The sequence below is a fragment of the Bombina bombina genome, chromosome 4 (genome assembly GCF_027579735.1).
Source record: "Bombina bombina isolate aBomBom1 chromosome 4, aBomBom1.pri, whole genome shotgun sequence".
In the NCBI taxonomy this organism is placed as follows: Eukaryota; Metazoa; Chordata; class Amphibia; order Anura; family Bombinatoridae; genus Bombina; species Bombina bombina.
In genome coordinates, this window is record NC_069502.1 from 608842793 (window position 1) to 608861577 (window position 18785).

At 36.5% G+C, this 18785-nt stretch overlaps 1 protein-coding gene across 1 annotated transcript in view; it reads left to right on the plus strand.

Annotated features, from left to right (window-relative positions):
- The first annotated feature begins 3938 nt into the window (after nt 1–3938).
- Nucleotides 3939–18785, plus strand: part of SOBP (sine oculis binding protein homolog) — a 343381-nt gene continuing 328534 nt past the window's right edge. The window contains exon 1 of the mRNA XM_053710599.1: nt 3939–4303. Within this exon, the coding sequence (XP_053566574.1) occupies nt 4208–4303 (96 nt within the window). The 5' untranslated portion in view covers nt 3939–4207. The remainder of the gene's footprint in view (nt 4304–18785) is intronic.

The following is an 18785-nucleotide window of genomic DNA, read 5'->3' on the forward strand; positions in this document are numbered from 1 at the left end:
AAGATTTTGTCATCTAAGTTATATTATTAACCTTACTTTCATGTAATGAGCTAAACATATGTTCTATGAAAATCAGTTTTGTTAAAATTCTGGAAATTGTTCTTGTGTTCATTCAGATATTGATTAAAATCTTACAAAAGGGGTGTACTCATTTATGCTGAGCACAGTGTATATATATATATATATATATATATATATATATATATATATATATATATATATATATATATATATATATATATATATATATATATATATATATATATATATATATATATATATATATATATATATATATATATACACACAGTATACACACATATACAGCATAGACCCCATATCTTTGAGCTCTTATAACTTTTTATTGCAATATTTTTTTTATGAATTTAATTTTACTTTTAAATGTATTTTTGATGTGTTTTGTGACTTTTTTCTTACTCGCTTAGCAGTTAACCTGAGCTCTGTGGTCATGGTAATCATTCTAGCAGAAATTGAGGTTGCGCTCACATTTACTTTTAACTTGTATGAGCAGAATTTAACTTGTGCACAAACAGCCTTGAAAACCTGATATCACTCCCGCACAAACGATAACGATCCACTCGTAATCTAGCCCATAATGTTTTAGCATAGGCTTAGTATAAAATGCACCCCAAATAACGGGAGCATATATATCCCTGATTGCCAGCATGCTGATTCAGCCAAAGGAGACCCTGCTATAATATTTGCTCTTGAGCAGATAAAGGATGGACTGGTAAATATCTAGATTTGGAGGCAAAAGGAAGCCAAAATATCTATATGGGTGGAAGCCAGAAAGATCTCCTAGAAGAAGTTCTCACGCTTCAGATGGATCCTGCAGAGTCTCCCATATCTGCACTCATGCAGTGCTGATTCATATGTCTGTATCATTGAGTGACTATGGACCTATGGATGATGGAAAACAATGTAATTTTATTGCCTTTTACCAGCAAGCAAAAGTACTGTAGCATATAAAGGATGGAAATGTAGTTGGCTTTTGTGGAAAAGATCTTAGCTCAGCACCCTATCAGCACAGGGATTAAGAGCCTCCTGTGTAATCTACAACAATTTGTAAGGACCCACCATGAAGCCTAGATAATTTGCAGGTAGCTTGTGCAGCTGTAGTCTGAATCATGTGGGGGCTTTCAACCACCACACCGGAGCTCCAAATGGGGCATCTCAGAGGTACTTCTTGAGGGTTTCTCAGACTTGGCACTAGATTTCTCAAGGTGGTGACCACCTAACCCTGAGAAGGCAATATAAAATGCATGCAGTAGGCCCTCCTGGCATTGTTCAACCAGGGTGTTAGGTGAAATGCTCTCATGCAGGGTCTGCCAACAGCTTCACTGTTATGGCTATTAAGGCTGGATATTGTCACCAAAAACTGGATTAGAGTGTTCAACACATCAAACAGAATCTGATGCTATAAAAAGTAGAGATGGATGGATTTTTAGCTAATGATATTCTGCAGATGATAGAGCTTTTCTCCTCAGCATCCACCTAGAAATGTCCCCATTACAGATACATTTACACAGCACCACACATCCTCCATTCTCTTGCTCTTCTCTTTGCATAATTTCTGCTCTCTCCTGTTTCTTATCCTTCTCTCATCCTTTCCCACCTCTCCTTACTCCTTTGCTCTCTTTATCTCTCCTCTCTTCACTCTCTTACCTCCTCTCTTCTCTCTCTTCCTCCTGTCTCTTCTACTTTCTGTCTATCCACTCTCTCATCTATATTTTCACTCTCTAGTCAACCTTTTTCATTCTTCTCTCTCCCTCTTCATATCTGCTCTCTCCCTCTTCTTGCCCCCTTTGTTTCTCTCTTAATTATCCTTCTTCCTTCTCTCTTTCTCCATTTTTAATAGTTTCTCCCTCCCCCCTTATCTGTTTCTGCTTCTTTCTCTTGTCTCCTCTTTACTTTTTCTCCTCTGTTTTTATTTTTCTCTTCCTTCATCTCCCTCTTCTACTTGTTCACCTTCTCCTTTTCTCTCTCTCTCTCTACTCTCTTGCTCTTTGCCCTCTCTCTTTTCAAACGTTCTCCTCTCTCTCTCTCTCTCTCTCTCTCTCATCATTATCATGTAAAGGGTGGTAATCATGGGAGAGCTGCAGCAGCTGCAGCACTTCTTTAGTTCTGGGGACTATTCCCTGGGCAAATAGATTGTCTTCACATGAAATACCACTGTACTCATGCTCTGGAAACACCCATAAATATATGCAATTTTTCAATTTAATGCATGCATAGGTTCTTGGCTCATCTAGCTGAGTTTTAGCCTAGAACGTTTAAGGAATCATTATTATAATTATCTAAATAATATTTATTTTAATTTAACTGAGAAACATATGAATGAACACTTAATTAAGCTAATGTAGCACAATTACAAAAAGAAATGGTAGTTATTTAACATAGATAATAATATCATGAAAATGTGTTCGAATTATTTTTCTATATATTAATTTGGACACATTTTTAAAAATGAGTTAGCAGTGTATATTCAGTATTTTCTCCAATATCAAAACATTCTAAAAATTAATCTAACAAATCATAATTGGTCATTGTTTTCAGTTGATGTAAGGTTTCAAATCCTGCTTAATTTCTGCCACAATGTAATTAGCTCATACAACCTTGTAGTTGCTCACTGTTGGGTATTAAAAAAGTTAAAACTGTAATCAGAAATGAATAGCTCAAAAATGCAATATGCACAGAAATATAACTATTTGTTCTTAACCATGACTGATTATTACTATAATAAATATAACTTTTCAAACAAAGCAATCTAATTGAAAGGCTCCTGTCAAAGGTTATCTCATATTTCTATCTATTAAGCCTAATACAGACAATCAGAACTGGCAGTACATCAGCTCTGCTTTATAATCATCATCTTCGTCATTATCACTGTGACACCTTAAAGGCTTTCCCCAATAATGGGCTCTCAATATGCTAAGCACGTCTGGCCATCTCTCATTCCCTCCAGCCAGCTGTCAGACAGAGAAGAGGAGGTCTCTAACTTGCACTGCTGGGATCCATCAATGCTAGGTGTACTCTGTACTAAAGGCTGATGGCGTCTGATAACAACATTAAACAGAATGTGTGCTTATTGTGTGTAATGCTTACTAATGCTGGTCATATACTCCTCTTCCCAGTGTACAACACGTGTGATACGAGCTATACATTACCTTGGCTAGAATCGCTAAGTACTCTCCATTGAGTAAATACAATTTTGTTCAAGCCCTGTTATACGATTAATTTGTCAGGTAGTAGTTCAATACATATTAGTGAGTCGCCCCAATAAGGGAAATGATTTCACTGGAGAGATTTTGAATTGTTACTGAATCTTACCACCACCTTAGCTTTGAACATTACACAGATCCCTTTGACCTTGGCCCCCTGTCATATCATTTTAAGATACCTGTACAGGTGCACATATTTAAACAAGCAAACTTTATTAAATAAATCTCCAATAAATATTAAATGAAAATATATTTGCTTATTAATCAATTGACTGAATACTAGCAAAGCATGTTGTGTCCTTGCATGCTACTGAGAGACACAAAAACACACACGCTGATTCAAATGACATTTATATTGTAACTGAAATAAATTACACTTTTTTTTCTTATCCACTTTTACCTCACAAATTTGCTAAGTTATGTTATGGTTGTAATATAGGCACGGGGTTATATATTGTCAGGTGTAAGAGGTTACTATTCATTATTATACAGCTTGCTCTTTATAGTCTCCATCTCCCAGATGTGTCCAGTGCTTTGGACACATCCTCCGGATCAGTAGGAGGAGGCTGAGGATGAAATTTTGGCAGGCAGCTCCTCCTCTCCCAGCTGGGAGGGACTAGCCCCCTCAGTGGCTCCACACAAGGAGCTTTCTCTAGCTCTCCTCCCTCTGTCTCACGTACAGCAGTCACACAAACATACACACAGCCCTACAGTACCACACACACACACAAAGCAACAAACCCTGGACTAATGCAGACAGAGCCAGAGGCAGAAGATGGCTGACCTGACAGCAGGGCACCCAGCAGCCTGGCATCCCCATCCCTCCCTGTTCTGCTCCCTCCTCACACAATCCCTGACGTCTTTCACCTCTAAATAGAGGGGGGAATAGCCACTTCACTCCCCCCACCACCTCCTCATAGACTTTAATTCCAGCAGCCATTTCATCAGCAGAAAGTAGACAAAAAATGGCAGAAATGGAGAAAGAAGGGAGACCTCCTGAAAATAAAAGAAGCAGGAAACCTGCCCACCCGGTGAAAAGAGAGATCAACGAGGAGATGAAGGTAAGGTGCTTGCAGTATAGGAGCGCCGAGGTGACTATTCTTTCTGCGTTTTGTCATGAAAATTCAATGATACAAGGGGAAAAAATAAGTGCTTGTCATATTCTGTAGGATGCCCTGAATGGTTCAGCTCCGCCTCCTGGGCTGAAAACAGAGACCAATTCACTTTCTGAATCCATGTGAAATTACCCAGCTCTGATTTTATTTAACTGTGACACCTACCGCTGTGGGCTCTTTTGGACAGTTGAATGTGATCTGCTCTTGCTGTCAGTCTACATCCTATACCTACTATAGGCTGACACGACGTACCTGAAGTGTAAGCTGCGCTTTGCTCCTTTCTCTGTCTTTATAGTTTATCCCAATGTGCGAATTATAGCTGAGCTTAGATGTGTAGTTTGTTACAGTTTTAACAATCCCCCTCCAGAGTGGTGTTGTGTGTGTTTGTGTTTGAGGTTACCTGGCAGAGCTTGGTCTGATGAAATGCTGTGTTGTATTCGGTAGCTCAGGGGATCAATGACCACCCAGATGTGCTCTAGGATGCTGGATTCCACAAGAGCTTTCACGATCCTTTTTTTCTATCCTTTATGTGATATAGTCTTTGCTCCATGTGGTTTAGAAGCAAACCCACAATAGAAAAAGATGATTGTGCTCAGTACCAACATTATATGCTTAAACTCATATGCTAGACCCTAAGAGTATTGTGTATTTATTATATTAACATGTGCCTGAACAATTAAATCCAGAACATGATATATATATATATATATATATATATATATATATATATATATATATATATATATATATATATATATATATATATATATATATATATATATATAAATAATTATCTATCTATCTATCTATCTATCTATCTATATATATATATATATATATATATATATATATATATACGGTGTATTGGAATCTAGTGTTTTTGTTTGGAATTATACTCAGATTTTGTGATTTCCTGGAGTGCACCAACTGTTGAGAACAGAAAATAGTGAACTTTCTCATATCTACAAATCTGTCTGGCAACAGTTCCTGGAAATAAGTGACTCTTTTATTTTTAAAACTATATTCTCAGACATCATGTTCTCTTATGATAGCAAAGTATTTATTGAAGTATGTTAGGGCTGTATTTATTTTTCTCATTATAAAACTCAATGCATTAATTGAAATGGTTAATTATAGTCTCACGGGTCTCCACTGAGCTGCCCAAATCTGTCACATTGTCATTGGCTGCTTTAAACCATCGCTTAATGTGATCTATATGGATTGCAGCTTTTAACATAGGTTCTAGAATTACAAATTAGCTAATTTTAATCAAAACATGTGAAATGTTATCCTGGCTGGATATAAAGGCTGACTGTGCTGGATCCTCTGGGTTTGTTTTGTTTATTTTGGCTGGAGGCACACTCAGTGGTTTGGGAGATAGTTGTTCTTCATAGCAGATGTTTGTCTGAACTGGTGGGGAAGAAACAAAAACAACATTGTGAGGGAAAAATTACACAATTTTATAACTGATGCTTTGGTATTAAGGACTAAAGTTAACAGTGGCTCTAAATGTTTCCTTTTTGTATTCTGCTGTTACTGATCTTAAGGATTGGTCAACTCTACAGTAGTAATTGGGCTGGAAATTCTGAATTGACCTCTCTCTATAAGCCATTAAGTTAATCATGTTTGACAGTTAGAAGAAAATGACAACTCATTTATTGGGTAAATTTAGCCCAACTTAAATTGCATACATTTGATTTCAAATATTGATTTCAGTAGAATGAACTACTTTACCATATTCTGTTTAACATTCATTTTTAACAAAATGCACAGTAAGTAGATAGATGCTCATACTTTTTTATATATTTTAAATGGGTCCCAGAATACTGTAACATCAAAACTGAAACAGTGTAAACTGAGTTTGTTACAAAATGTGAAAAGGGACACAATGTGCTCTTGTGTAGTTTCATATCTGTAATGTTCAAACAGCCTGGCTATGTTTCCCTTCATCTGAACAGCTTTCATCTGGACTAGTGTAAAATAAGCCCTGGTAAGTAATCACTGCAGAGCAGAAAGAAAGGAATGTATACAGCAATAGACGGCCTAAGCTGTAAAAACTGTAACCTGAGTGCTAGCAACAGATCGAGTATCAAGGCTTTAAGGTAGGGGAAATGAAAGAAATGAAGGAGAGGGAAACACGAGAGTGGGAATGGAAAAGTCAGCTTGGAAAGTGAAGGGGTAGGAGGAGGCCTCCCTCAGGGTAATTTGGCCCAGGGATTAGGGAATTTTATCATGGTGTACAGTGACCTACTCATGTTTCAAACCACATTGGATTGAATTGCCTCTCTACTAGCAGAAGAAAAAGGACTGGTGTGCAGACAAATCCCCCCTCCCATCTCACCACAGCAATAAAAAGACTATTGCATAGGGCCTATTTAACCCATTTGTCACATCCCTGGCAGGGAACAGGTTAAAATTAAGCAATGCAGAAGCTGCAAATTGAAATCATTATAATAATCTATAAGCCTCCACGATTAACAGTGCTATGTGGTTAGTTACACTGATCCAAGCATTACATTTTTAGCTGATATTGTGTCAGACAATGTTATCATCTATGTGGCACTATCATAAATATTCTAATATGCAGACTTGTGTGTATAAAGTGGCATTCAGGAATAACACATTGCAATATGGGTGGCAATGTTTTACAATGAATTCATTCAGCTAAATGTTACTTTAAGGTCTATATTCATAAAAGGAACTAGTACAACACTAAATTTAGTTTTGTGTATGGTCATTCATCATATCCCTGTTGTGATGTACTTTTATGTATTATGTTGTTTGCAGAAGATTCTGCCTTGGGAGTTATAACTAAGTTTTGCATCTTTATTAATACTTGCTGCTATTTCATGGTGACAGATATTATGTTTCATTTTTGTTATCATTGGTGCAATGTACATGACAGTTGTAACAAATTTCAACGTGATACAATACAACACTGTGTACAAAATGTACATGACTCTGCATAGTTTCTTCATATTAAATTTCAATGTAGAATCAGAAAAAGGACTGTTTGACTTACCCTAACCTTTATCACATTTCCCTCTCTCTGAGCCATCCTCTGCTATATTTATTGCCTCTTATAATGCATTCTGCATGCTAATAAGATGAAAAATATTTGAAATTATTCACTGTTAATTAGCCATAGAAGAGTCAAAATTAAACTTGCATGATTCAGATAGAGCGTGTCATTTTAAGACACTTTTAAATTCACTTCTGTTTTCAAATGTGCTTCGTTATCTTAGTATTTCTTGTTAAAAAAAAAAGAATATGCACACTAGTGGGAGCTGCTTCTAATTGGTGCCTGCACACATTTTTCTCTTGTGATTGGCTAAATGGATATTTTCAGCTTCCTGTCAGTAGTGCAATGCTGTCCCTTTAGCAATGGATAACAAGAGAATGAAGAAAATTGGATAGTAGAATTACATTAGAAAGTTTTTTTTTAAAATTGTATGTTCTATCTGAATCATAAAAGAAAATTTTGGGGTTTACTATCCCTTTTTTTTTTTTTTAAACATTAGTACTAACCAAATTATTGTAATGTTAATTAGATGGACAACATTTTCTCTGATGTTTTTGTTTAGGTTCTCGACAATTTTTGTAAAATATATTTAAGAAATAACCACAGCATGTCAAACCAGGGTCTTTTGATTGGGATCATATTCATTCTATGAAATATCCAGCACATTTTTTTTTCTTTTTTACCCAAGATGATTTAGGCATTCTAATCTTATCCCATTGGGAGCATTCATTAGCACACCATTCTTCTCTCTTTAAAGGGACATTATACACTAAATATGGTTACCATGCAGGTTTCTGAAGTAGAGTTGCTGCACATGTGCAAACAAGTCATCATTGTTGGAAGGTAGTGAAAGATAGATAGGTAGATAACTTCAATGCTATGCATATAAAATATCCCTTTAATGAATGTTCTCAATTATAAAATAGAAACTAGTGAGACTGGAGGAACTGTTAGTGAATCCATCCTAGAGCCTTTTAGCACAGACCATCTAAACTCCAGTTGTCAAATATCCGCATAAGAGCAGATTTATATAATGTCCTTACATGAGTTTATGTTAGTCACTTGCAGTGATTTCGAGATTGCTATTTTGAACAGTCATCTTGAAAAATTGTTTTGTAACCCCCTGTTTCCCTTTATTTCCTTATGCTATGTACCCATTTCTTATTGGTAGTGTCCAATAGGGGTAATTGAGGAGTGGAGCTATGAAACACTCACTTAGGCCCCAGTCTCAAATGAGCAAAATAGCAGCTAAATAATATTTCTAATAATTTGTAAACAAATTTAGAGTAGTTATTTTATGGTCCTTAGAATGATAAAAAGGCCAGTAGAGTTTGCCAGGTCTGGTACCTCTAATCATCCTAGTACTTCTGTAATATATCATGGGCTTATTCATGTTACATGTCATTTGCCTGCTGAAAGTGTGGTGATACCTTTTTGCTAGATCACATCCATAGACAATAATATAATAAATCCCCATTCTGATTCTGTAGGTTCTGCAAAAGCCTTTGACAGAGCTAAATATTCAATAATATGTGTGCTTGTGTGTGTGCGTGTATGTGTGCTTGTGTGTGTGCACGTGTGTGTATGTGTGTGTGCATATGTGTGCTTGTGTGTGTTTGTGTGTGTGAATGTGTGCTTGTGTGTGTGGGCATGCATATGTGTGCTTGTGTGTGTGCGCATGTGTGTGTGTGCCTATGTGTGTGTGCGCCTGTGTGTGAACATATGTGTGCTTGTGTGTGTTAAAATACATTAAACTCTAAAAAAAAAATCTATTATGATGAAAGAACACTACTGAAACATGTAAAAACTAGTTGCAAGAAAACTTTTAATACTGTTCATTTTTATTTTGAAACTAACAGAAATGGGAAAGTTGTGTAGTATTGGTTTGCAGAGCTCCTACATGTGTATTAGTGGAGAGTGACACTATTCAAGCATAATTATAAAAAGTTTTTTTTTTTCAATAATCACAACATTATTTAATGTCTCTTAATTAAGTGCTTATAGATAAATGTTTATATAGAGAAGCATTTTAATTATTTTCATTCAAGGATAAATAAAAATCATTAACACATGTAGAATGCTGAAAAATTTGAGACACTTTTAAGTTTTCTTTAATACTTCTTACCAAGCACTATAGCACAGAGGTTTTCTAAGAAAGAAAGGTCTTAAAGGGGCATCTTTGCATAAATGTTTTGTAGATGATGCATTTTTATAGCCCATCTGGGTGTGCTTTGTAAAAATGTATTAGTTTTGCTTATTTTTAAATAACATTATCCTGATTTTAAGACTCCTAACCAAGCCCCAAAGTTTTAGATGCATACTGATGTATACAGACTTCAGACTGCTTCTGTTTGTATAATGGATCTTTTCATAAGCAGAGGAGAGGGGAGGTTCTGCTATCAGCCCCTATCAGTGGATGTCCCAGGCTAATCTCATCAACAATGCTAAATTGGGAGCTTCTAAGTACGTTTTTAAAAGGTTTTATACTGGATTCTTATATCAGTATCTGTGAATTATATTATTATATTATTATTATTATTATTATTATTTATAGTAGTGTATATTACATGCAGGTAAATGGAAATTGGTCTATACTGCCCCTTTAATTTTAAATCTTTATTATGCTTAATTATGCATCCATGCAGGAGCATAAAAATAAACATGAACCAGGTTGTGCCTATTCTTATAAGTCAATAAGACATAATAAGACATTATACAGTAACAACAATAATACAGATTGTACTTTTTGTAAAAACAATATAAGTGTGCCCATAGTGTTGATAATGTAATATACACAAAAAGTTACTGTAATTGAGGCTGTTTTACTTCATACAGACATGAAAACATGTAGGGCTTGATTATGAGTGGAGCGTGTGAGCGATAAGGTGTTTATCATGGGGGTTTGCGCTCGTCGGACTTACCACAGGTATTACAAGTTGAAAGTAAACGTGATAGCTTGAGCAAAATCGCAATTTATGCTAGAATGATTATCGCGACATCAGATCTCTTTTATCGAAATATAGTTACACAAAACACATCAAAAATACATTACAACATACAGTTACACTCATAACAATAACAAGAAAAATTATTAAAAAAAATATTGCACAAAAAAATTCTAAGGGCTCAAAGATATGAGATCTCAGGTATCAGAATAAAAAAGAGGCAAGCAAAGGGCTTTAACATAGAGATGCATACATATACATGTCTAAAGATGTATATGTACAGTATATATATATATATATATATATATATATATATATATATATATATATATATATATATATATATATATATATATATATATATATATATATATATGTATTTATATGTGTGTATATACAGGGAGTGCAGAATTATTAGGCAAATGAGTATTTTGACCACATCATCCTCTTTATGCATGTTGTCTTACTCCAAGCTGTATAGGCTCGAAAGCCTACTACCAATTAAGCATATTAGGTGATGTGCATCTCTGTAATGAGAAGGGGTGTGGTCTAATGACATCAACACCCTATATCAGGTGTGCATAATTATTAGGCAACTTCCTTTCCTTTGGCAAAATGGGTCAAAAGAAGGACTTGACAGGCTCAGAAAAGTAAAAAATTGTGAGATCTCTTGCAGAGGGATGCAGCACTCTTAAAATTGCAAAGCTTCTGAAGCGTGATCATTGAACAATCAGGCGTTTCATTCAAAATAGTCAACAGGGTCGCAAGAAGCGTGTGGAAAAACCAAGGCGCAAAATAACTGCCCATGAACTGAGAAAAGTCAAGCGTGCAGCTGCCAAGATGCCACTTGCCACCAGTTTGGCCATATTTCAGAGCTGCAACATCACTGGAGTGCCTAAAAGCACAAGGTGTGCAATACTAAGAGACATGGCCAAGGTAAGAAAGGCTGAAAGACGACCACCACTGAACAAGACACACAAGCTGAAACGTCAAGACTGGGCCAAGAAATATCTCAAGACTGATTTTTCTAAGGTTTTATGGACTGATGAAATGAGAGTGAGTCTTGATGGGCCAGATGGATGGGACCATGGCTTGATTGGTAAAGGGCAGAGAGCTCCAGTCCGACTCAGACGCCAGTAAGGTGGAGTACTGGTTTGGGCTGGTATCATCAAAGATGAGCTTGTGGGGCCTTTTCGGGTTGAGGATGGAGTCAAGCTCAACTCCCCAGTCCTACTGCCAGTTTCTGGAAGACACCTTCTTCAAGCAGTGGTAAAGGAAGAAGTCTGCATCCTTCAAGAAAAACATGATTTTCATGCAGGACAATGCTCCATCACACGCGTCCAAGTACTCCACAGCATGGCTGGCAAGAAAGGGTATAAAAGAAGAAAATCTAATGACATGGCCTCCTTGTTCACCTGATCTGAACCCCATTGAGAACCTGTGGTCCATCATCAAATGTGAGATTTACAAGGAGGGAAAACAGTACACCTCTCTAAACAGTGTCTGGGAGGCTGTGGTTGCTGCTGCACGCAATGTTGATGGTGAACAGATCAAAACACTGACAGAATCCATGGATGGCAGGCTTTTGAGTGTCCTTGCAAAGAAAGGTGGCTATATTGGTCACTGATTTGTTTTTGTTTTGTTTTTGAATGTCAGAAATGTATATTTGTGAATGTTGAGATGTTATATTGGTTTCACTGGTAAAAATAAATAATTGAAATGGGTATATATTTGTTTTTTGTTAAGTTGCCTAATAATTATGCACAGTAATAGTCACCTGCACACACAGATATCCCCCTAAAATAGCTATAACTAAAAACAAACTAAAAACTACTTCCAAAACTATTCAGCTTTGATATTAATGAGTTTTTTGGGTTCATTGAGAACATGGTTGTTGTTCAATAATAAAATTAATCCTCAAAAATACAACTTGCCTAATAATTCAGACATATGTAGAAATATTAATTTATGAATAAATAGAACATATTCTGCATACATGAGAATATGTGATCAGGTTTGCGCAAGAGTGGGGTGTTTTTTCCCCCATTGACTTCTACTGGTGAATACGTAAATACGCATGTGATATTCTAACTTTGGCTTTTTGCACTCGTCGGGTTAGTGCGCATGTGAAAACAGTTTACTTTGAACTTATAATACGAGTGCAACTTGACACACAAAAAAAGCTTACTTCTAAGGCTATTAACGCTCTTGCAGGAGCGTTAATTAGTGCTCCACTTGTAATCTGGCCTTTAGTGTTTTAGAATAAAAGGCTAATTATTAGTTGCTGCCTTGTACCTGGATGATGTAAGGCTAATTTCTAAGTCGCATCTTTATTTTACTGCAATAACCGTACGAGACAAAAACATAAAGAAGCCAGATTCACTTTACCCACTGCCAGGCTATGTTAGGGGAAATTGATTGCAGCAGCAGGAGCAAAGCCTCAGGCAGCCAGCGAGTGAATACGGAGCTGCTGCAGCTGCTCCCACTGTCAATGTCCTGGAACAGCAGGATATATCCTTGGAAAAGTGATGCTGGCTATATCTGCATGTTTCAGAAAGAATGGTGTTTTTACAAAGGATAATATACTACAGTTCTTGTCTTTAGATGTCAGTCACAATAAGAGATTTCTGAGTTCTTGGCAGTGGTTTACAGATGTTTGCTCACAATTAGAAAGCAGTTTTGTTTTTAACCCACTGGCTGCTAGGAGGGTTGTGAGATATTAAAAAGGGTCTACACTGCATATACTAGAATAGGTATAGAAAAAGAATGTTCTGTATTGGCGTAGGAGGGATCTTACACATTCAAGAAACTTCAACTGGCAACAAAAGTCTGTATATTTCCAATAGCAATCAGACTCCACAGACAATGAAGCAAGATGAATACAGAATTGGACATTGGAAGGTTATTTTTTTTTATTACATATTTAAAAGAGTATGTTAAAGGGACATGAAACCCAAAATTGTTATTTCATGATTTAGGTAGAACATACAATTTTAAACCACTTTCCAGTTTACTTCTATTATAAAATGTGCTTTATTCTTTTGGTATCATTTGTTGAAGGAGCAGCAACTGGTTTCTAACTGAACACATAGGTGACCCAGTTACAATCGGTATATATATGCAGCCACCAATCACCAGCTAGTACCTAGGTTCTTTGCTGCTCCTCAGCTTTCCTAGATAAATATTTCAGCAAAGGATAAAGAGAAGAAAGGAAATTAAATAATAGTTATAAAATGTTGTTGAAAATTGTATGCTCTGTCTTAGTCATTAATCTCTAATTATGACTTTATCTTCCCTTTAAGGTATTAAATAATATACTGAGCGTAAAATATTTTGTATGTAAATTATAGCTGTTATGCTGCAGCCTGCATTACAATACTCTTGCAAGCAGTTTTACTGTTCATCTCTCTACAGACTAACTATTGATGACATTAAACGTGACTGGGTGACATCCTGTGATCTAAAATGAATTCTAACAAAAAAATTAGCTTTTAATGCCCTATGTAGTAGAGATGAATCCTAAAGCATTCAGCTTCCCTGATTTTAGGCTAAGGTTAGTTAAAAAATGAAAAGAAGGGGGGCGGAGTCTGGAGCGCCCGAGAATGGCCGCATCTTGCTGCTTTGGTCCTGATTATACTATAAACAGCTTTATTTACCACGTATTTAAGAGTTGAACCCTGAGAAACTTCTCAAGTATACCCTGGACTTTTACCTAACAGCTGGCGAAAGCCAAATTTAACCCTTGGTGTTACTCCTTTGACTTAGGACTGGTGCCTTATTTTGAGTATACAGAAGCGGCGGCCATTTTTACAACCTTGTGGCTGCAGAATTTTAAATTCAACCGGGCTCCCATTTCATTCTGAGGACTGTTACCATCTTTTTTGACCCCACGGCGGGTACCCTCTGCGAACCTGTCGTTAAGAAGCAGTGCTACCTCACCGGTCACTGCAATAATATTTTCAGTGGGGATTCACTTACCATTGTACCAGATGGAGCCTGGGGGAGCTATTCTGCTCGAGCAAATTGCCAAGGTCTTGGATGGCCACTTTGCATGGCTTGAGAGAGCAGTAGCTGTAGCCTGGAGAAGTGACAGTGACTCAGTTCAGCAGAGCAACATAGCGTTACGAGTATGGTGTCGCCTAATCTGGAGCCTATTATGGAAAGCAGCCTCTCACTAAAGATGCAGACTGACTTACCTTCCCTGGATGGAGGCCTCAGAGAGAGAGAGTTAATGCCGATTGATACAGGGAACCCTGACAAGCCGGTTGAGACAAATCTCACAGCATCTGCCCAATTTGCTACTGTCTCCTGTGCTGTACGCACGATGCAGCTGAACCGTTTGGCCTTGAAGAAACTAGGGCTCCTACACAACATCCCACCGGCAGTCATTCAGGACTCACGGAGTACAATCAGGCGCTGCAAAGGGTATGGCAGATGCCCAATGTGGCTCACACCTTGGTTACGGTTTTGTATGGCTTAGCAGATAGCCTGCCTCAGGACTTCAACACACGACTGTTTGCTATGTGGGGAAATATTCAGATTTACAGGCAGCGCTCTGGGTTTGTGTGCAACAAAATGGGGGTAGGATAGATATTAATAAATAAATGGGCAAGGGTGTTGAGCATACATCTCACATTTCCACCACCTGATAAACAGACTCCTGCGATCTGGAATGGGACACCATTGAGAAACACTGTTCATTTCATAAGCACTCGGAACCGAAAGGTTTTATTTTTATTGTTCTTTTTACTAGTTGTGTTTTTCTAGTCATGAATGATCTGTGTATTGTTGCTGTCCCTACTAGTTAGAAATCTATTGAGACCGTTAGTTCGGATTGCTACAGATATTTTTCATCTAGGTAAATGTATGGCGGTTTTTGCATCATAAGTTGCTAGAATAATACATCACTGCAGGACAAGCAAATATACCTATACTGTTTTTGATGTATGGCTACTAGTTACATTTTCCATGTTTTGAGGTCCATAACTCTTACAGTGATTTTGTGCCTACCAGTCTGAGATCCTATAAAGCACTAGGAGCAACATACTGAGGACATTTATCTCACAATGACCAGTTGGCTATTGCAATAGGGGTTGAATGTTTATCTGATATGTCCATTGCAGGTCAAATATTGTATTACACGCCAGCCTGAATAACCTCTATTTAGATATATATCTATATAGCACCTATTAGATTGGGAGTTGTTAAAAGTGATGGAGCTGTGAATCTAGGATACCCTGTTAACACAACTAAATGTAGATGTTTAACCCTTTTCTAATATATATTTGCAGAACAAATATACTTAATCTCCTTCATCTTGAAGCAACAATATGACCAACGTTATTTTATACTCTGGTTCCCTGAGACACATATGAGAGTATCTATTTCCTATTACCCATTAGCATGTACTGGGTCTCGTTGTTTGCGGCCGAGATGGCGAGATCCTATGTGTGTCTAGAAGTTAGTAGATGTCTCATGATCTATATATATGTAATAATGGTCCTAATAATAACACCTACCAAGAAACTTCAACATTGGTTCACAATAGGGTAAGCTTATAGTTTACAATATCTCCCATTTCTGTTTCCACCAGGCATTTCTATAAAAAAAAAAAAATTAGATTTGAAAATGTATAAAACACAGCATATGAGTGCATGTCCTTCATGCTTCTCTACCTAACACTTTATGACCATTACCCTGTACTCCTTGAAATATATGTTCTCCCCCACAACCTTATGTAGCTCCTATGATGCTAAAATAGCACCTATGGTATGTTTCCAACCAGGCTTCTATACCCTAGACCAGTGTTTTTCAACCAGTGTGCCGTGAGAGATCCTCAGGTGTGCCGTGACAGACTGACAACAGTGTGACATATTTTTAAAAATTTTGCTTGTTTTTTATTCTGGGCCGTTTTTTTATTTTGAGTGAGATGATGACTGAGGGTAACAGCGCAGTGACAGCTCGCTTCCCCGACCTGTGTTCACACTTGGAAGGAACCCCCACCCACCAGAACATGTGTCTAGTGCCGGCTCTACACACCGCGGACACTTCAATCCCCTATGCATGCTGGCGCAGCTTTGCTCCTCCTCCAGAACAGTTCCAGCCAGCGGGGGTGTCCCTCTTTCAAATTTTGAAATATTGGGAGGTATGTGACAGGCTCATCAGGCATCATTTACAACCATGACATTGACATTCATTCACAGACAATCATTATGATTGTTTGTGAATGAATGTTAATATGTCATGTATAGTTTGTAGGAGGCATGACAGCACGGTACAGTGTGTGTGTGTGTGACTGTGTGTGTATGTATGTATATATGTATATATGCTGTATTAGGCTACGACATGTGATTTTGTAAAATTTTGGGATGGAGATGTGCCGCAGGATTTTTTAATGTAAAAAAAGTGTGCCACAGCAAAATAAAGGTTGAAAATCACTGCCCTAGACTATGGTAAATTCACTCAATTGAAAAGAAATTTTACTTTCCCCCTACTTAACAAACACACAATGCAACACAATAAAAATCTGAGGTTTTAATGCTGAGGTCCATAAGAGACCTCTTAACATGGGGGTAACCTTCAGCTATAATTGTTTAATACTTTTTGTGACGAAGTCCAAGAGTGGCCTCTTAGATTGATAAGAAGGTTTAACACTTTTACTGGCATTTTCTTGAATTACTGTTTTCTCTTATTTTTGCAGCAGGTGGTTTTGTTTTTCGCTGTGCTTAGTACAACTGAGATTGCATGTAATGTCTATTAATTTGTAACCTATACAATGTAATATGTTATAAGCATATCCAGTTTCATATTATGTACTGCTGCAATCTTGTGTATGTATGCCAATCTATTACCTCAATTAAAAAAAAGAAAGAAAAAAAAAGAAAAGAAAATATATTTCTGCATCAAAGAAAATAGGATAAATCAATCCTTTGCCTGTCATAAGTGTCCATCTCCAGACTCCAGCAGGCATAGGGTTATGTAGTTGTTATAGTCTGTCATCTCATTAGACTATCCTACTTCACAAATTCCACAGATTTTGTCAGATCTCTTCTATGGTCTAGCTACATATTCAGTAATGGTGCTGCTCCTGGCACAGAAAAATCTTATACCACCTAACTCCCTGTGTTACTAATTTATATACAATATATATATATATATATATATATATATATATATATATATATATATATATATATATATATATATATATATATATATATATATATATATACATACATATACATACATACATACATACATACATACACACAAACATATATACAGACACATGCACACATACATACATACATACACATACAAATCACAAAAATTTGATTTAGCACATCTTTCAAAAATAGAGTTTAAAATACATCTTTGGGAGTGCTGCCAATTAGACTAAATAGTAAACAAAATATGGCCATATCGTGTGACTAAGATCCCAATTTTAATATTGCATTTAAAATTGCTTTGTTTATTTGCTGTTTTTGTCTGCATGTATGTGTGTATATATATATATATATATATGTGTCTATATATATGTATATATATATATATATACATTATATGCATGTGTATATATGTATATATATATATATATATATATATATATATATATATATATATATATATACACACACACTGTGTAACTGTACAGTTTCATTCCTATTAGACTACCAGACACACAACAAGAAAATATTTTCCCCTTCTCTCAGCTACATTTTGTTTTGTTGTGCAGGGGCAAATAGGTATAGTGCATTAGGCCCAAGTCTACCTGTCTGTGGTTTACAAATATTGCCTATTTTATATCATAATTGAAAAATTATTTTAACAAAATGACAACATATAGGATTTTCTCTATATTTGTATGGTAACACTTTAGAATCTGAACCTTTCACATTACAAGTTGTTTTACACTTTTAGCCTTAGAAATCCGCATCAGTGACCTATTGTATGACATCTTCTGTGAGACATGGCCTGCTCTATGCTAAACCCTTATGCTCCATTTGGCCCTTTCACCTTATTTCACCCCTTTCTGTGATAGGAGAAGCATAAAGAGAGAGAACCTACATCCATGGCCCCTGTAGTTCTTTATATGCAAAGTATATACCAAAACATTTTCGTTCTGTTGTTATTTTGTGTTTATATTTAATTGTATTTGGACCAATATTGCTTCAAAAATAAATTATTTATGTTAATTTCTGTTACTTCAGGTAGAGATGAGGAGCAGAACTGATTACTTACAGACGATATATTAAGTGTCAGATTTCAAGAAAATTATATTTGCGCTCCACTGTGTAATACCAGCGTAAGCTAATGTGCGCTGGTATTACAAGTTAACAGCAATGGGAACACGAGCTCGCATTTGCATTGCTGGGAAGCATTGCACTCATGAGAGTGCACTTCCATAGGCTCCAATGGGAGCCTCATTCTGATGCGGTCAGAGAGCAGCATCAGAACTAAA